Consider the following 20828-nt stretch of genomic DNA (forward strand, 5'->3'; position numbering starts at 1 on the left):
AAATATCTATATTTCTTCCGCAACACACCCATACCCATTCCTAAGATTTTTTTTCGAAGGCTGGAGTGTCTGTTGATACATTTTGTCTGGGCTGGGAGGCCACCCAGGGTGGCCAAGCAGATCTTATATTTCCCACTTTCGGGGGGGGGGGGGGGGGGGGGGTTAGACTGGCGCTACCGAATTTTCAAATCTACTATTGGGCAGCTGTTTTGGTCACGATTCGGTGGTGGTTCTCCCAGCCCATGCAGAATCCGGCGGTCACTCTGGAGGCAGCCATTCTGGGTTCCTTTGCTGCCCTGAGCAACCTCCCATTTCGCGGTCTCAGGGCCAGTTTGTCTATAACTCCGATTTGAACCACTGTGAAGGTATGGCAGGAGGCTAGGAAGGTCTATAGGAAGCCCAACTACATTTCACCTCACAAGCCCCTATGGGTTAACCCTGTGCTCTCCCACTTTTACACTATACCAGACCCCTCTCTCTGGGCAAAAAAGGGAATCCTTACATTAAAACATATAGTTAAAGATGGCAGGCTTAAGACTTTCCAAGCCCTGAGGCAATCCTTTGCTATCCCATCCTCCTTCCAATTCAGATACTGGCAGCTGGAGCATGCCTTTGAGGCTCAGTTCCCTGCCCCCCTCACTCTGGAACCAGACTCCATTGAAAGGCTCCTGCCCTCCAGCGTGATGGGGAAGCCTCTCTCAACACTATATCTATACCTTACGGTGGAGTATGATGTGAAACTAACTAAAACCTGGGAAAAGTGGAGGGTTGATATTCCCTCTTTAGACGAGGAGGAGTGGAAGGAGTGTTTAATATCCTACATTCCTTCCATGATCGCTGCAAGGGATAGGTTCATACAATTCAAGTTCCTACACAGAGCGTATTTCACCCCACAGAGATTGGCGCGCATATTCCAACAAAGAGATCCCAACTGTCAGAGATGCAGACAGGAAGTGGGTACTTTCTGGCACATGGTCTGGTCTTGTCCCAAACTACGACCCTTTTGGTCAGCAGTGGCCTCCACACTGAGCAACGTCATAGGCTCAGACTTACCGGTTGATCCCCAAATACTATTGCTCCGTCATCTGGAGGATGTTGAGGGTGATAGGTATGGTAAATTGTGTCTAACCTTCGCATTGTACTATGCTAGGTGGGAAATTCTACTGCGATGGAAACTGGTGGAACCTCCTACCCTGGCCTTGTGGATAAGGTCGGTGAACAAGGTACTCCCCCCGGATTAGACTGACGTATAAAAGTAGGCAATGCCCGGGGAAATTTGACAAAATCTGGTTGTCCTGGGTGGACGCTTCCGGGGACCCTGAACCCCCTACCCCATAAGTAGGACGTGAAACATAGTAGAGGACATCCTGCATTTCAAGTCAATTCTTCTTATGCCCGTTCCCCTTCATCCCCTTCCTTTTCCCTCCCTTTCCCTCTCCCCCCCTCCCTTCCTTCCTTCCTCCCCCCCCCCCCCCCCTTCTTCTCCCCCCCGCCGCCCCTACTTGGCTTGATTGAATATTGGGTTATTTACTTTATCTAATCTAAGAACTTTAAGATGATATGAGCCATGAGAAGTATGTTTAAGTGAAACTTCTGTTGTGTGCACATCTGGAACACCTGATAAATAGTAGTTATTGTTTAAGGGTAAATCTCACTGTCATTATTCTTACCGTAATGAATGCACTAATTTCTTATACTGTAATGCTGATTAGTTTGATAAAAATTTTCTGTTAAAAAAAAAAACAGTACGGGGATGATGCCTGCAGCTGCGGGCATCATCCCGGTATAACCCCCGAAAGCCGAGTACACACATCTGTGTACGCTCGGCGGGAAGGGGTTAAATATATCTGTGCTGTCCCATAAGCACCAATCCAGTGCACAATAACTGGACTGGCTTAGCACCCCCTCTCTTTTGTCAGTTTGGTTTGCATGAAAACACCCGTGATGAAGGGTTATCAGAGTCAACAATCATAACATGCCAAAAAAAGGAGGGGAAAAAAAAAGAAAAAAAAAAAAAAGGGTGTGCGATTTTAGTTTTGCTTTATGTCCAGGGAGTATAAGGCTTAATTCACATCTATGCATGTTGCTTTTAAGCGCTTCAGTGCTTTTTGCTCCACTTTCCATTTTTTTACCATGATTTTGCAGCGATTTGTGTTTAATTTTTTTTTTCTTTTTGAAAATTTGTTGTTGGGCAGCTTTAAAAAAAACGCAAAATGCAAATTGCGGTAAATACGCACTAATGGCTTTTCTGCAGCTTCTCAATTGAAGTCTATTGAACAAAAAAAGCACAGTTTTGCATTTAAAAAAGTCCCTGACCCTTTCCAAAAATGCAGAGGCACAAAAATGCATTGATGTGAACGTGTTCCACAGAAACTGTTACAAACAAAATGTCCTACGCTTCTGCAAAAAGCATGAAAAAAACGCATTAGTGTGAAGGGAGCCTAACACACTCCTCTTTACCACATTTATACAGGGCACTTTCACCCCCTTCCTGCCCAGGCCAGCTTTCAGCGCTGTAGCACTTTGAATGACAATTGCGTGCTCATGCAACACTGTACCTACATAAAATTATAATAGGAGCTTTCTTTTGGTGGTTTATAATCACCACTGGGTTTTATATTTTTTGCTAAACAAAAAAAAAAAAGACCAAAAAAGGTTTTCTTAGTTTGTTATAAAATTTTGCAAACAAGTAATTTTTCTCCTTTACTGATGTGCGCTGATGAGGCTACACTGATGATCAGTGCCAATCTCCCTCGTCACACTTGCCGCGTACCGCCTCTCCTCATGTTGCGACAGTGTGTGAGAAAAGGAAAGCCGATAACCAGCAAGTTTGTTTACATGCAATCAGCTGTGATTGGACACAGCTGATCCCATGGTAAAGGGCCTCTGTGATTGGCCCTTTACTCCGAAGGGGGGGGGGGGGGGGGTTTGGGAGGACGTCCATGGATTCTCTCCCAGAATTGGACAACGCTGTAGCCGTCTTTTGGCTATAGTACGGTCAAGAAGTGGTTGGAAAATTTTGCAACCGCCCTTTCCTTTCCCCAGCTCAGCATAGATAAGTTACTGTAAAGTATAGCTTCCCCTCTAGGGCTTACCCTGTTCAGTAGCACCTGCTCTTTACAAATACTGGTAATCAGTAGGACAAACCAGCGATATAGAAAAAAAATGGTAGTCTGCCTAACACATACACCAAATTGTGTTTTGTTATGGTTGCACCATGCCTACAGCTCTACACATGCCCTGGGTTGTCTCACTGATAAGCTGCACTTATGGAAAGAATGCTCTCTTGAATGAAACAGGCATCATTTCTAGTTATCTTTTGTATCTAAACTGAATTCTGCTGATGCATAGATTGGAGAGATGGGAGATATGTAGTTGAGTTTTCATATAAAAAAAAAATGTAATGTCATGATGATGATGTACAGAAAAAAAAAAAACACACACATCAGCAAATAAATGTTTGTTTTGTGTAATAATGATGAACAAACAGGTCTATAGCCAAGTATGGAATATAAGTTAATATTTTTGCATTTTCTGTTTCGCCCAGAATTAAAATTACAACAAAAGATGTCAGCAGGGCATGTAAAACAGTCCTTTAGAAGTGAACCAACAAAGCAGAGTAAACTGGACCTAAGACATACATATAACTTCTGACTTAAAAAAAAAAAATACACATTTTAAACTATGGTTTGAACTGTACAAGAAAAAACAAAACAAAAAAACAAACAGGAACATTTTTGCTGCATAGGTTTCCCAGTCCACACATTAGTTGCTAGCACGCCTATTCATTCTTATTGTGTTCCAAAATCTTATATGGTGGAGATGACGATGATGATGCTTCTTCTGTTACAACAGGAAGTGTTGCTGGCGTGTAAATTTCTGATAAACTATCATTACTTTGTAGCGCTCCATAAGAGAAGGAATTCCCAAAATCAGGCTGAATAGTAGAGCCGTTATCATGCATGTTGATTACACCTGCAAACAAAACAGAATAGTTTTTTTTTTCTTGAATGGTAACTGGCATAGTATAGACTTCACATCATTAATGGATCATTGTAATCATGGAAGCGATTCATATACTGCATACCCAGCTTAATGTAGATTTTACACAATAGTAGATATTTTAACAATACTAGTGATGAATATGCTTTATAAATGGCTTTGTATTAACATTATACCATTAAAGGATAACTGTAACAGTGGTAGTGACACATATGTGGTATACATTTTCACATTTTTTGTAGCTAATTAGCTCCAGTTGTGAGATCTTAATGTTCAAGTCCCCGAGAGATACAAAAATTGTATAGGTTATTCAGCCTATCCTCCAACTACACTATCACTTTTGAGCGGGATTAAAGTGTATGTCATGGCAAAAAACCCCCCCACAAAACATATGCAGTACATAGCTGCAATGCATACACATTTCCCTGTGTTCTGACCCTTAACCACCTTTCCCCCCTATCTACCCAGGCCAATTTTCAGCTTTCAGCGATGTCATGCTTTGAATGACAATTGTGCAGTCATGCAACACTGTACCCATATGACATTTTTTATCATTCTTTGCACACAAAATAGAGCTTTCTTTTGGTGGTATGTAATCACCACTGGGGTTTTTTTTTTTTTTTTGCTAACAAAAAAAATTGCATTTTTCGATTATAACATTTTGCAAATGATCTTCATAAATTTAGGCAAACCATGGTATATATCGGATGTACTGACACCCTATCTCATTTCTCATTTCTTTGGAAAGTAAACAGTCCAAGGTATTTAGTAAGAGGATTGGCGAGTTTGTTGAAGTTGTAATTTGTCACAACTATTTGATAAAAAAAAAAAAAAAAAAAAAAAAAGAATTTTTTTTTTTTTTTTTTACATACTGGACACCAGTGCAGTACAACATTATCATATAACTGGTGTGGTGGTGAACAGGGACACTAACTGGTGACGGTATCTAAAAATAAATAATATATTTCTTTTTTCAATTTTTTTTATTATATACTTTTTCCTTATTTTTATTTATTTATTTAAAAAAAAAAAACACTGTGACCAGAGAGATAAAGTGTTACCATAGTAACTCCCTACTACTCTGGGGAAGTGATCACAATTTTTTTTTTGTTTTACACATTATGATTGCTTACCCCAATGAATTCCATCAGTATAAGTAGGGATGCACCGATACCATTATTTTTATGAGTACCGATACTTTTTTTTTAGTACTCGCCGATATGAATTACTGATACCTACCGCAACTGTTTAGTTTACACTTCAGCTGTCAGCAATGGTACAAAGCATTGAAAAGTCATTTACAAATGAAATACATTGTTTTTTTTTAATTTTGCCCTTTTTTAATGTGAAATATGTAAATAAATGTTAATATATATATATATGTGAAAATATTCACTAACAAAGCAAACCAAAAAAATGTTTTAATTGTTTATCGTTTATAAAATAGACGTGAGAAAAAAAAAAGCAGGAAAATAATAATTAAATGGAGGAGACTAGGGAGTTAATTAAGGCTGATTAGAGTAAATTAAGGGTTAATAAGGGGTTAAACAGAGGAACTTCTTTGTTCATCTCCACTGACAGCTCAAAAAACCAAGCCTGAAAGTATCGGTGCATTTGCAAGAGTACCGATACTTGTGCAAATACTCTGTATCAGCACCGATACTGATACTAGTATCGGTGCAACCCTAAGTATAAGCAACAATTTTTACTGAATAAAACTGATTCAGTGTCTTGTGATTAGTCAAAGCTAATTACATGTTACAGATGGGCTGTATTGGCCCATTCTGTACCATGTGATAACTATGACCAAATCACAGCTAGCAACGCAATTGTATACAATGGATGGCATGAAAGGAAGCTATCCACTGTTTACAAATGTCATGTGATCTGCTGTGATTGGCCACAGCGATCACATGGTACCGGCAGCGAGCCAGTACAGTGATCAGCCATCTGCTGTGTCTAGTGCACCCGACCAGCCGTCATTGTACTATAGGCTGGGCAGGAAGGTGTTAAAAGTACAGAAAAGCATCTGTTAATTTGCCAGAAATGCAGTCAGATCTTAAAGCGGAGCTCCACCCAAAAGGGGAAGCTACGCTTGTTTGCTTCCTCCCCCCATCTGTTGCCACATTTGGCACCGTTCGGGGGGAGTGGGTACCTCTTTTTGACATGTACCTATCCCCACTTCCTGGAGATTGCACTGCGGCGAGGTCCCCCGGAAGTTTGGCCCCCCTCCTCCTGACCCCGCCAACAGGCCATTAACAAAGCGCAGCACACTTAGTGCATGCGCAGTAGGGAACCAGCTTTGAAAGCTCAAGGCTTCACTGCCAGCTTCCCTTACAAGGGATGGCGGTGGCAGCACCCGAGAGACAATTGAAAATTCAGCTAGGGTGCCAACATCGTAGGATCCCTGGACAGGCAAGTGTTCCAATATTAAAAGTCAGCAGCTAAAGTATTTGTACCTGTTGACTTTTAATCTTTTGGTGGTGGTGGTGGTGGGGGGGGGGTGTTGGGGGCTGGAGCTCCTCTTTAATTTCTTATCGTGGGCCGAGAATATACAGCATTTTTGTGGGCTGAATGGGGTCAGCCCTGTTTTGTTTTTTTTTTGCTAACCTTTTGGAGATGACACAGGTGTGCAAAAGACAAAGGGCAGTTCTGAATCCCTAATGCCCTGTACACACGGTCGGACATTGATCGGACATTCCGACAACATAATTCATGGATTTTTTCCGACAGAAAAAATCTCAAACTTGTCTTGCATACACACGGTCACACACAGTTGTCGGAAAATCCGATCGTTCTGAATGTGGTGACATAAAACACGTACGTCGGGACTATAAACGGGGCAGTAGCCAATAGCTTTCGTCTCTTAATTTATTCTGAGTATGCGTGGCACTTTGTGCGTCGGATTTCTGTACACACGATCGGAATTTCCGACAACGGATTTTGTCGGAAAATTTTATAGCAAGCTCTCAAACTTTGTGTGTCGGAAATTCCGATGGAAAATGTAAGATGGAGCCTACACACGGTTGGAATTTCCGACAACAAGGTCCTATCACACATTTTCCGTCGGAAAATCTGACTGTGTGTACAGGGCATTACAAAAGCAACAGTTGTTTTGCTCTTATAAAACAGATATAACAAAATGCATTCAATTAAATATTTACGAGGCCACAATGGGGCAAATGAGAGAGGTGTATTGTTTGGGTTTACATACACTTTAGGTCTGCCTATTATTGGTGCTATGCTCAGTGTAGTGTCAACATATGCCATAGAAATGTGCCATCTACTTTCCTAGTGATAATCGATACAGTATATTAATCACTTGGCCCCCCTGTAGGACATTCAGGAACGTCCTTGAATTGTGCAGTGATATCTGAATGATGCCTGCAGCTACAGACATCATTCAGATATTGCTGTTTTCAGCTGGCGATTCCCTGCATCATAAGAATTATTATAGTGGCTGTTCCGCCGCTTGATCGTTCTTACGGGTGGCGGGAGGGGACGCCCTGCCACCCTCTGGTGCTTCTACCGACTCACCACTTCCATCGGTGAGTCGGAGAACGGATCCACTGGCCCCGGATGGAGACGATAGAGATTTCCGGCGGACCAGATCTATGATTGTTCAGAGGCCGGGCGCGATGTTATGACGTCACGCCCAGCCTCTGCATTAAAAAAACGGCGCCGCCATGGCTGGGAAGCTGTGATCGTTTTTTTTTATTTTATGCTTCCCAGCCTAGAGGTGAGATGTGGGGTCTTATAAACTACACATGTGAGGTATCGCTGCGAACGTTAGAGCAAGAGAAGTAATTCTAGCCCTAGACCTCCTCTGTAACTCAAAACATGTAACCAGTAAAAAATGTTAAGGCGTCGCCTATGGGGATTTTTAAGTACCAAAGTTTGGCACCATGCCACGAGCGTGTGCAATTTGGAAGCGAGACATATTAGGCATCTATTTACTCGGCGTAACTTTTGTTTTGTTTTTTTTTTTAAAGCATGACATTTTTTTCCCCCCAAAAAACGTGTTCGAAAAATTGCAGCGCAAATACCGTGCAAGATAAAAAGTTGCAATGACCGCCATCGTATTCTCTAGGGTCTTAGCTAAAAAAAACATATATAATGTTTGGGGGTTCTATGTAAAAAAAAAAATGATGAATTTTACATGTAGCAGAGAAATGTCAGAATTGGCCTGGGTGCGAAGTGGTTAAAAAAAACAATTATAAATAAATTGTTGTGCTGCACTTTATACCATAGAAAGATATAACTGTGGGGATAAAAAAAGGCAAGTATTAATCCAGAGAAACTAATAATGAAGCAGTAAACACTGCAACGGTAAAAGCAAGATCCAGAGAAAGCCAAGCAAGGTCACTGGAAGCAAACATCCTGAGGCCTGATCAGTGTAACCATTTCCTCTGCTTCCTATATTACAAAATGCACTGCCATGTCGAAGGTTGTTTTAAATTTGTTTCATGGCAGCAAAAAAACACTTACTACTGATTTTTTTTTTTTTTTTTTTTTTTACTTAAGGATTTCTGCATATGAGAGACAATTAATCTGTAGTGGGCATGTCTGGGAATGGCTCTTCTACATCACAAGCAGGAGTTCTCAAATTACCACAAGACTTGTGTAGACTGGCACACAATAGCAATGCTTGGATAAAAATTTTAAGCACTAAATTAACCCAAGCTCCTGGCATGATTTCAGCGTAAACTCAATTTGTATCATGCATGTCACAACAGTACCAATGGCTAGAGACTCCAGCCTCAGGAACATGCAATTTATAGGAAATGGAAAATGAGATATGAAGAGCATGTTATTTTGTAAAACAAAATACCAGCCATCAGATTTTAAAACAGACAGATCTGTCATCAGTTACAACTTTTTTACTTTAAAACCGGCCAACACTCAAATTTTTCACATACATGTAAAAATCAGCTTCTTTTTGCTAGGAAAATACCAAGGACCTCCAAACATTATATATTTTGAAGCCGAGGCCGTTGAGAAAAAAAATGGTGGTTGCTGCAATTTTTTTTTTTTACGCACAGCTATTTTTAAACACAAATTTTCAGGTAAAAATACAGTTTTAATGAATTTTAGTGCACCCAAACAATACAATACCTGCCTTTTTTGTGAAATATAAAAGATGATGTTATGCCAAGTAAATAGATACCAAACATGTCAAGCACAGGTCAGTTCACATTCTGGTGCAGTGCCTGTGTGCGGCAATGTCTACATTCCTGCGCATGCACAGTAGTGACATCAAACTGCGATGACCAAAAAAAAAAGCTGCAGCCTGGCATCCAGAAAAAGCTGGTTAGAAAATGCCAGTGCGGGTGTCAGACTGTTGAAGGGAGGTAAGTATCATGCAGTTAAGCTCCGCTTTAACCTGCTTCAAAATTCTACTTTTCTGAACAGTCTTAGCTAGATTGCAAGTGTTTTCCAAGGGTCCTTGAAAATGGTAATGTGTGCTTTTGTGGCTTGTGTGTGCGCGTCATCTCCGTATCAGTATTGCCCCAAAAAATTTAGTATTGAAGCAAACCAAATCTAATGACTAAACCAGTATTTACCAAGCTAATTTAAAGTGGTCCTAAAGGCAAAAGTTTTTTTTTTTTTTTTTACCCCAACGTATTCTCTGCATTAAGGTAAAAAAAAAAACAAAAAAACTTTCAATAGCAACTCCCCCCAGCCCCTTCCTCCTCAAACACTTGCTTGGGTCTTTATTTTGATCCAGCGCTGCCCTGTCTGCAGCAGCTTTTCTCCCATCTACCTGAATTCTCAGGAGGCTTTATTGACAGCAGGAACCATTGACTCCTGTTTCTGTCAATCAAACCTTGTGAGGAGGGAGTGGGGTTTAGCCATGCTGTGTGTGCCTATGGAATGCACACAGCTCGACATGGAAGCAGGCCCACAAGAGTACCCCATAGCAAGCAGCTTGCTTTGGGGGAACTTGGAGAAGGTAAGGAGCGGACTGCACCGGCAGGGGACCACAGAAGAGGATATAAGTGGTCGCTCTGTGCAAAGGAAAAAAAAAAAAAAAAAAAAATACTTTACAACCGCTTTAATCTGTGCTAGTTTTAGTTTACCTTGCATGGAGTTAATGGCAACATAAGGTTCAAAAGCTTTCGTCTTTTTTCTGCTCCTTGTTATGAGGAACACACCCAAAAAGGCAATAAGGCACCTTGGAGAAATGAAAGATTTTTTATTAGATAAACTATACCAATACAAAAAAAATACAATTTAACAATAAATGTAGTTTAAAGTGGAAGTCCACCCTAACACTAAAATCCCTGCATCTACAGACATCCACGACCTGACACTAACCTATCTATCCCTGTAAAGAAGAAATTGCTATACCATACCCTTTTTCCGAACTGATCTCCAGCGGCGGTAGCTCTGCAGAAGACACGGCCGACAACCGATGTGAAATGAATTGGATTGACATCACCCATAGACCTACTATGTGGCCTCCGTTGTCGGCTGTGTCCTCTGCACCCGCCTCCACAGCAAAGCCGCAGAAAACAGCTTGGCATGGGATTGGGTCAGATCGACTTAAAAAAAAAAAAAAAAAAAAGAAGGGGTATGTATACTGGATTTCTTCTTTACAGCTAGATAGGTTAATGTTAGATTGTGGATGTCTGTAGATGCAGGGATTACAGTGTTAGGATGGACTTCTACTTTAAGCACTGTGTAAAAGACTAAACAGCATCGAGCATTTTCATAACTATATAGCTCATCAGCAGTACCATTCTAGGAGAAAAATGTTAAACAAGTTTACTTCTCAAAAAGAAAAAAAATAAGCCACACACTGAAGCAATTTATCCTCAAAGTTCACAGCAGAAGCACTAAAAGTGATACTAAACACAGTTTACTTTACATTGTCCCTTTTATTGCTGTATATGGATGATGGCACAAATTATTTTAATAAGAAAAAACAAAAACAAACACACAACATCCAAGTACCTTTTTCTTAATCTATATACAGCTGTCACATGACCCAGCTCTGTCCACTACTGCTGGTCACATGTTAAAAAAAAAAAAAAAAGCCTTTGGAATACAGAGTAAAAATAAATAAAATCAATAAACGATTTTAAATTGGCATACAATAAATATATACTTGAAATGAAATTATTATTATTATTTTGTGGAAATAACATGGTGAGGGCAGATTTCTGCCAGTCAGAGGCAGGGTCACGCCCCTCCAGCCTGTGTCTTAAAATAAGAGGGAGGTGAAGCCACCATTAATCTACATGTAATATCCCACTCCCATTGTGTTTAGCTAGTTAGTGGGCATGGAGGAGAAGGGAGGGCACGGGCTGTCATTTACCACTGTGTATACACCCACATCTCAGCGACTCTATAGTCACATGGGCTGCTTAGATGTGAGGGAGGAAGAGCTTAGCATAGAAAATCACTGAAAACTGAGTACGTGCAGAGTTGCCACTACAGCTGTAAACTCCCTAGCTGAACTGGGGACATGGACAGAAGGGGGAGATAAAGAGCAACAGGATCAACCAGGTTTTTTTTGCAGAATACAGAAAACGAATACCATAGTGATTGAGTAGGTTTGAACAACATGTAACACAGCATTTATTGATAGTTTTTTATGATGTGGGTTTAGTGACACCAAGTCCTTCTCTCAGCAGCAACTCCTGCTCTTCCCAGGGCAACTGCTCTGTGTTTGTATTAAATATTTGAAGGGCAGGACGACTGCTGAGTCACTACTGGTAAGGAAGTAAAAACAGGGTGAACTGTGCTGGTTTGGAATGCTCTTGATGCTTTTGCTGTGAACTTTGGTGATTATTTACTGTAGCTGCAGCAACTGAGGTGAGTGAGAACTTGTTGAACAGCTTATTTACAGAATATTAAATATCTGTTGCTTGGCCACTGATGCACTTTAACATCTTTTACATTAAATAACAACAGAGCAAACAATACCAAGTTAGGGAAATGTGCTGCTTTAGACTGGGTGCACATGGGAAAAACCTGCTATAGGAATGTGCCCCTGATTAATTACCAGTGACTGACACACATAGGTAACAATGAAGTGTACACTGCAGTAACAAATCATCAGTAGCACAATGATCTAAATGTGGAAGATTGACAGCCATTACAATCAACTGTTTGTGCAGCAATTCTTAGTGTCCACTCGCATTCATTGCTATAGTAAAAATCACCTGAGTGCGAGAGAACCCTTATTTCGCACATAACGGAAACTAGTACATGAAGCAGGAAGGAGAAAAGCAGAGGACAGCAGCATCCTTAGTAGTTTATCTAGATATGGACAACACTAATACAAATAATATAATACACTTGAATATGAAGTAGTAACACAAATTCACTAATTGACTGCGCCAATGTAAACAGGACTAGTGCGTCTTCATACTACAGGCAGGCGTATACTCTGTCATGTGTCAATAACCTCATAACCTAAACTAAAAGATTGCCCAATTTCAATAGGTTCGTTCCTGTTCTTACCCTAAAGCAAACATGCAAAGATGTAGAGCATCTTCATTTCGAAAGTCAATGTAAAATACTGCTCCTAAAATGTAAAGAATGAAATATTAATACAACTGCAAAGAGTTAAACAAAGCACAGAATAAGCAGATGGCTATGGGAATGCTATCATTTTTCCTGGCAGGTACACAGGCAATTAATGGCAAATTAAATATTTAGAAATCTGTGTTTACTTTTCCACACAGACAATTTCTTGCTTTTAAAGAAATTAATATTGAATTAATGGCATTATCTGCATGTAAAGAATATGTGCTGTAGATAAAGTTGACATTTAGTTTACAATCAGAAAATCCTTTGGTGAGTGAACAGTAGCTTTGTAATCTCTACTCCCACATCACACTGTGCTTAAACAGTATGTAAACCTAACATTTCATATTCCTGACGTGTGTCTGCTGTATCATGTACTTGTATGAAATAATATCCTGTTCTCTTTATACTGCACCCTTTGTGTGAAATCCCTGGTGTTCCTGCCAGTCACTCTGCTTTCCTATTAAAAACTGACCACACTAAGCAGGAGGAGAACACACCATGGTCAGTTCTCTAGCTATGCTGGGAAGTCCACCTGCTCTCCTCCAATGATCAAACTTGCCCTGACAACACAATTCTGTGATTCTTCACTGGGAAGATCATTGTGCTACTGTTTTTTCTCCTCCAACTCCTATGCAGATGACAACAGATGGAATGTAAGCAAAAAAAAAAGAAACCATTATAAATGGGTTTTTTATCTACAGTATCTCACAAAAGTGAGTACACCCCTCACATTTTTGTAAATATTTTATTATATCTTTTCATGTGCCAACACTGAAGAAATGACACTTTACTACAATGTAAAGTAGTGAGTGTACAGCTTGTATAACAGTGTAAATTTGCTGTCCCCTCAAAATAACTCAACACACAGCCATTAATGTCTAAACCGCTGGCAACAAAAGTGAGTACACCCCTAAGTGAAAATGTCCAAATTGGGCCCAATTAGCCATTTTTCCTCTCCGGTGTCATGTGACTCGTTACTGTTACAAGGTCTCAGGTGTGAATGGGGAGCAGGTGTGTTAAATTTGGAGTGATCGCTCTCACTCTCATACTGGTCACTGGATTGGGGGTACTCACTTTTGTTGCCAGCGGTTTAGACATTAATGGCTGTGTGTTGAGTTATTTTGAGGGGACAGCAAATTTACACTGTTATACAAGCTGTACACTCACTACTTTACATTGTAGCAAAGTGTCTTTCTTCAGTGTTGTCACATGAAAAGAGATAATAAAATATATATAAAAATGTAAGGGGTGTACTCACTTTTGTGAGATACTGTATACACAAATGTTTTGCCTTCCATTTATATTTTAAACTGAAAAGATTGTTTTACAAGGTGATCGTTTACAATCACTTTAATTGCATTAAAATAGAACCATTATGAAACAAATATTCTCCAGTCCAAGGAAAAAGTAAATAAAAGGAGAACAAATCATGCAATTAAAAAGGTCTAATCCTCAGTTAAAATGGTTTACTTTTCTCTGTAGTCAATTCTTTATCTGAAACTGTCCTCCCAGGATTTAGTGTTTAGAGACTGGGGTATCTCAACTCACCTGGCAACATTCTGGCTCATCCTATTACAATGTACAGGATAGGATAAGGTTTCAGATGCCTGTGGTGTGTCTGCCTGCAATTTTGCATGTTCTCCATCATTAGAGCAAGATTTAAAGTGGTAGTACACCCTCTATAACCGCTTTTACCTACAGGTAAGCCTATATTATGGCTTTCCTGTAGGTGCTTGAAATATCTCTTAAACCTCCACGGTTTAGGAGATATTTACAAAAAGGCAATCGCCAATGTCTACAGCGCATGCGCACTTTAGAAAGGGCACATCGTGCCGTTTCTAATAGGGGTCATGCCGTGACCCTGGCCAGTCACAGAGCCGGCGTTTGCGGCCCCAGAAGGAACAGGGGTTGAAGATGGACACTCGCTGCTAGTGGGGACAGCAGTGACATCGCAGGCTTCGGTTTCAGGTAAGTGACCTTCGGTTTCAGGTAATGCATAGTCGCCCATTATGCTTTACCTTTGCAGGGAAATAAAGAAAGTAAAACCCACCAGGGCTTACTTCCTCTTTAACCTCTTCAGATCCGCGCTATTGCCGAATGACGGCAACAGCATGGACCTACATTGCTGGGGCTATGTCTATTGACGTCGTCCCCTGCAGGGCGCGCGTGGCACGCTCGGTGATCAGCGAGTCTATGAGACTCGCCTGATCACAGATTGGAGTAAGGGGTCGGTCCCGACCCCTTACCACATGATCAGCTGTCAGCCAATGACAGCTGATCATGTGATGTAAACAGAGCCAGTAATCGGCTATTTGTTCTCCTCGCGCTGACAGCGTGAGGAGGAAAAAAAAAGCTGATCACCGGCGGCCGTGAGAGGGACATCAGTCCCGATCACAACGATCATCTGTGCCCCCTGCCAGTGACAGCTAGCAATAGGCAGCAGTGCCGCCTACTAGTGCCCACCAGCGTCACCCATCAGTGCCCACAGTGCCACCCATCAGCGTCCACAGTCAATGCAACAGTGCTACCCATCAGTGCCCCCCATCAGTGCCCCCTATCCATGCAACCCATCAGCGGCCATCAGTGCCGCCTTATCTGTGCCCATCAGTACCGCCTTAACTGTGCCTATCAGTGCCCATCAGTGCAGCCTATCAGTGCCCACCAGTGCCGCCTCATCAGCGCATATCAATGAAGGAGAAAAATTACCTGTTTGCAAAATTTTATAACAAACTATGAAACATGATTTTTTTTCCAAAATTTTCCATCTTTTTTTGTTTGTTTAGCAAAAAATAAAAATCCCAGCTGTGATTAAATACCACCAAAAGAAAGCTCTATTTGTGGGAAAAAAATGATAAAAATTTCATTTGGGTAAAGTGTTGTATGACACTGAAAATTGGTCTTGGCAGGAGGGGGGTTTAAGTGCCCAGTAAGCAAGTGGTTAAGCAATTCTATAAGGCCTATTAATTGGTTAAGGTAATCTGAAGTGGATATCCTAAGGTACCTAGCTGCACAGTAGTGCCTTAAAAGGACCCTGATGCCCAACCATATCTTCCCAAGATCTTGATGAACTTTTTTTTTGCACATGATCCACCTGTAAAAGTCTCCCTTGTATAGACACCCCAAAGCCCCAAGATTGCTGTTGGGAACCACCATTGTGGATGTGTTGTCAGCAGACTCAGAGCTGTTAATCAACAGACAGACAATCTATAGCTTTCCCTTTCTTTCTGCCCCTCAATTCCCGGTAGTCAATCAGTAGTCAGATAAATGTTTATTTTGGTCCTTAAAGAGAGGTTGTACTGCTCCACGCATAAAGATGTTGAACACATATACACCATACTGAACTCTTACCTGCAGAAATAGCTAGACTTGTAGACAATATATAATTAACGCTTGCAATTAAGGCAGAGTCATAAAGCTGGGATGCCTGTGCCAAAAACCTAAAAGATAATAAAAGGTTTGGTTAGGTTTTTTTAAAAAAATACAAAACCTTCTTGCCACAGACAACAATGATTGTACAACAGTGTAGAATTGTAGAGGTAAAATTGCAAAGATAACCTTAATTAGACCGGAGCTCAAAAGTAAAGATTTGCCATGTTAAAGGGATCATCTAGAAATATTAAGAGTACCCAAGTCAGGACTATCTGGAACTCCTCCTGAAAAATAGCAATGCATTTCCAAGTATGCGAGTGTGTCTAGGCACTTCTGTGCCTACAGCCCCATAGCTGTACATCTGAGGTGCGATTTTAAAGGCACTGGGGCCTATCAGTGCTGGTTTCTAATGACTTAGAGTGACTGTTGGTGATGTCACTACCGTGCTGCTCACTATTCTCCTTGATGGAGGCTTCATGAAGCAAAACCCTGCATTTCATAGTAATTCAGTAATGGGGAAATGATCACCAGGCAAGAATGATGACTGGTCCTTTTGCCTTGGCCTTTTTTTTGGCACAGTTTTTACAGTTTAGTTCTTCTTTAAGAGAAGACAGTTACATTTTGTCATGTCATGCCTGGCAGTCACCAATGAAGTTTTGGCTGTGTTTTACAAGTTAGGCCTGGTTCACACTGATGCGACATAGGATCCGACTTGTGAGACCCCAGGATGCTATGTGAATTTCAGTGTTTCCCTATGAGAGATGTCTTAACTGATACTACACAAGTCTGTCAGACTTTAGAAAAGGTTCCTGCACTACTATGGCCTGGCTTTGATATGACTTCAATGCCACAGAGTGTAAAAAAAAAAATCACATCAAAGTTGGACTCCAAAGTTGCAATGAAAGTCAAGTGACTTTGGGGTCAGGTGAGTAGAATGGAATAATTGACGTTTTTAAGGCTTGGCTCACACTTTCTTATCAACAGTACAAAGTTTAGCATGTTATACAATTCTTACACTTCTCAACGGACAGCATATCTAGAGAACTGTGGTGGATTTTTTTAAGCTAAACCTGGGCCACATATACACCAATGTAAAGCTGCTATGGATGTGGAATAATGTATGCCATCTAAAACTTGCTATACTTGAACTGAAGTATTCCAAATTAAATACCTAAAAGGATGATGAAGTTAATGGACTATTGTTGTACAGCTTTAACACTGAAGAAGCATCCATAAAGTATATACAATTCCTTAGATGCAAATGCTTTTGAAATTAACAGTTTATTACATAAAACTGCAGAATTAAATGCAATAAAAGTACAGCATTTAGAAAATATGTCATACATGTATAAGTATACTTACGATGCTTGAGCAATGGCTGTAGCCACCATGCACACAAACATGATGTAGAAGATGGGGTACCCCAGCTGCATGCTACCTTGTATAGAGACCATGATCATGCCAGCTAGTGCTTTCACTGTGACCACTGTGGTAGAGCCTACAAACATTGCAGAGTAAAAAAAAAAAATTCAAAAATTAAAATCCTAAGGAAAAAGGGAATTAAAAACAAATCCAATATTAGCACTTTTTCACCTGGTTTTACATTTTTCCTCTCTTGTTTTATCCGTACTAAGATTTGGGATAACGTTTTCAGGTTTGGATAGAAGAGTGCTTGGATACCATTTACCTGCAACCTGTTTAAATGTTATGAACTCTTGGTGTCCCATATACACATGCATACTGTTTATGACCTTTTCTTAGGCCGACAGGTCAATAATAGGGTTCTCATCCACTTGTTGGTGGAGGATCTTGTGGGAAGTGGTACAGCAGCTACTCCGTTTATGAAGAAGTGAACTTCACACATTTATATGATGATATTTGTTGAAGTAGTACACTCAGCCTTGTTAAGGGTGGATATCACCCTTTTACCAGTATGGACACTCCATTCTTGGTACCCCATCTACCTTGCATCCATGAGTGCCGCCTCAGGTGGCTGATTCAATTGGGCGGCACAGCGTTACAAATTAAATTATACATATTGATCTAAAAAAAATTTCAAATTTGAACGATCATTTACTGTATGGATGTGACTATTTTAATATTTATCATAACATGTAATTTTCAAGTATGGAACTTTTTATACACTTCAGGATTTATATATAATTATAAAGGGTTGCTCTGCACACAGTACTTTTTATGCATGTTAGGAATTATTCATCAAAATTAGTATGGTGTTCTTTAGCACTGAACATATGTCGATGTACATTTCTATGAAAAGAGTGCTTGCATCATCATATTTCAAAAAAAAGCAGACTGAAGAGCCATCTGCTAAAATTATATCACAATATTTATTGCATGGAATCCAAGATGCATAAGGCTTGCTGAAGAGGGGAAGAGACGTTTGTCTCTGGAATTACTGTTAAGAATTAGACTTTTAATAGAGAAGCCAATGTGCTATAAGGCTTAACCACTTCAGCCCCGGAAGGATTTACCCCCTTCCTGACCAGAGCACTTTATGCGATTTGGCACTGCGTTTAACTGACAATTGCGCGGTCGCGTGACAATGAACCCAAACAAAATTGACGTCCTTTTTTCCCCACAAATAGAGCTTTCTTTTGGTAGTATTTGGTCACCTCTGCAGTTTTTATTTTTTGCGCTATAAAAAAAAAAAAAAAAAAATGAGCGACAATTTTTGAAAAAAAAGTACAATATTTTTTACTTTTTGCTAGAATAAATATCCCCCAAAAATATATTAAAAAACTCTTTTTTTCTTCAGTTTAGGGCGATATGTATTCTTCTACATATTTTTGGAAAAAAAAAAATTGCAATAAGCGTATATTGATTGGTTTGCGCAAAAGTTATAGCGTCTACAAAATAGGGGATAGTTTTATGGCATTTTTTATTATTAATATTTTTTTTTTTTATTAGTAATGGCGGCGATCTGCAATTTTTATCGGGACTGCGACATTATGGCGGACACATCGGACACTTTTTACACTATTTTGGGACCATTGTCATTTATACATCGATCAGTGCTATAAAAATGCACCGATTACTGTGTAAATGAAACTGGCAGGGAAGGGGTTAACAACTAGGGGGCGATCAAGGGGTTAAGTGTGTCCTAGGGAGTGATTCTAACTGTGGGGGGGATGGGCTACTATACACATGACAGGGAGCAGTGATCTGTCATATCACTAGGCAGAACGGGGAAATGTCTTGTTTACAAAGGCATCTCCCTGTTCTTCCACTCCGTGACGCGATCGCGGGCACCCGGCAGACATAAGAGTAAGTGGGACCTGCGGTCACGAAGCATGCGGCGGGCCCGCGCCCACAATGCCGCAACTTAAAGGGGACGTATCTGTACACTCTTTGCCCACCCATGCCATTCTGCTGATGTATATCGTCATGCGGCGGTCAGGAAGGGGTTAATGTACACGGGCCGTTTTTAAACCTCTCCTGAACTATTTAACTTGACAGATAGTAACCAACGCTTAAAAACGTCCATTTTGCGTGTTTACACGCAGCGTTTAGGCGCTTTTGCGTTCAGCAGCGTTTTTTCTTTTTTTTTCAAATAGTCAAAAATCTATTTCCATTAAAAATGCCTGTAAACGAAACACGGCTAAACGCAAGTTACCGCGTTTACAAGCCGTTACAGGCGATTGGCGTTTCAAATGCCTCTGAACATCCATCCTGAACGCTTTTTTTTTTTTTGCTTTCCAAAAAATGCTTCTAAACTCAACTGCCTAGAAATGACCCTGTTTACATGTACTGATAAGATAACAGAGGAGAGTTCTGGGGTAGCTGAAAAAATAGGATTTTTTAAAACAGCTTACCTGTAAAATCCTTTTCTTTCGATGGACATCACGGGACACAGAGCCTCAGTAATTACTGATGGGTTATATAGGTATCACTAGGTGATTGGACACTGGTTACATCCTAATCAGGAAGTTCAACCCCCTATATAATCCCTCCCCTTGCAGGGATACCTCAGTTTTGTAGCCAAGCAATATAGTGTATTAGAAGAGGGGCGGGACCTCTGTGTCCCGTGATGTCCATCGAAAGAAAAGGATTTTACAGGTAAGCGGTTTTCTTTCTCTAACATCACGGGACACAGAGCCTCAGTAATTACTGATGGGATGTCCCAGAGCAATGCTACCTGAGGGGGGGGGGGGGACCACAACCAAGTAGGGTGCAATCAGACCTGAGGACCCTGTACCGCTGCCTGCAGCACACTACGCCCAAAGGCGATATCCTCATGCCTTCTCATATCCACCTGATAAAATCTGGTGAATGTATGAACTGAAGACCAAGTTGCGGTCTTGCAGATTTGAGCCATAGAGGCCCAGTGATGCACTGCCCAAGAAGCACCAATAGCCCCTTGTGGAATGTGCCCTGATCTGAAACGGAGTAATCTTCTGTTTCAAACCGTAAGCTTGAATGATCAATTGTCGAATCCATTTAGAAACGGTAGCTTTTGATGCTGCTTGTCCTCTACTGGGACCTTCTGGCAGCACAAACAAAACATCCGTTTTGCGAATCTGAGCAGTTGCTTCCAGATAGGTCTTGAATGCTCTTACTACATCCAAAGAATGTAGTGACCCTTCTTCCGTAGAACAGGGATCTGGAAAAAAGGAAGGCAGAACAATGTCTTGGTTTAGATGAAAATCTGAAACCACCTTCGGTAAAAAACTAGGATGAGGGCGCAGTACCCCTCTATCCTTGTGAACAATCAAATAAGGCTCTTTACAGGAAAGAGCTGCTAATTCTGATACTCTTCTAGCAGAAGAGATGGCTACCAGAAAAATTAACTTCCTTGTCAGCAAGACCAAAGGAATCTGACGTATTGGTTCAAAAGGCTGTTTCTGTAACACAGACCGAACCAAGTTCAAATCCCAGGGGTTTAGGGGAGTCTTAAC

The 20828-nt window shown here is 40.7% G+C and overlaps 1 protein-coding gene across 2 annotated transcripts in view; it reads right to left on the reverse strand.

Moving 5' to 3' along the window:
• Window positions 1-3453: 3453 nt before the first annotated feature.
• Window positions 3454-20828, reverse strand: part of NIPAL3 (NIPA like domain containing 3) — a 61387-nt gene continuing 44012 nt past the window's right edge. For both annotated transcript variants that reach the window (XM_073615480.1, XM_073615479.1), the window contains exons 8-12: window positions 17275-17410; window positions 15892-15980; window positions 12475-12538; window positions 10083-10177; window positions 3454-3975 (exon numbers count right to left, since the gene is read on the reverse strand). In XM_073615480.1, the coding sequence (XP_073471581.1) occupies window positions 3782-3975; window positions 10083-10177; window positions 12475-12538; window positions 15892-15980; window positions 17275-17410 (578 nt within the window). In that variant the 3' untranslated portion in view covers window positions 3454-3781. The remainder of the gene's footprint in view (window positions 3976-10082; window positions 10178-12474; window positions 12539-15891; window positions 15981-17274; window positions 17411-20828) is intronic.

The sequence above is a fragment of the Aquarana catesbeiana genome, linkage group LG02 (assembly GCF_042186555.1).
Source record: "Aquarana catesbeiana isolate 2022-GZ linkage group LG02, ASM4218655v1, whole genome shotgun sequence".
Classification (NCBI taxonomy): Eukaryota; Metazoa; Chordata; class Amphibia; order Anura; family Ranidae; genus Aquarana; species Aquarana catesbeiana.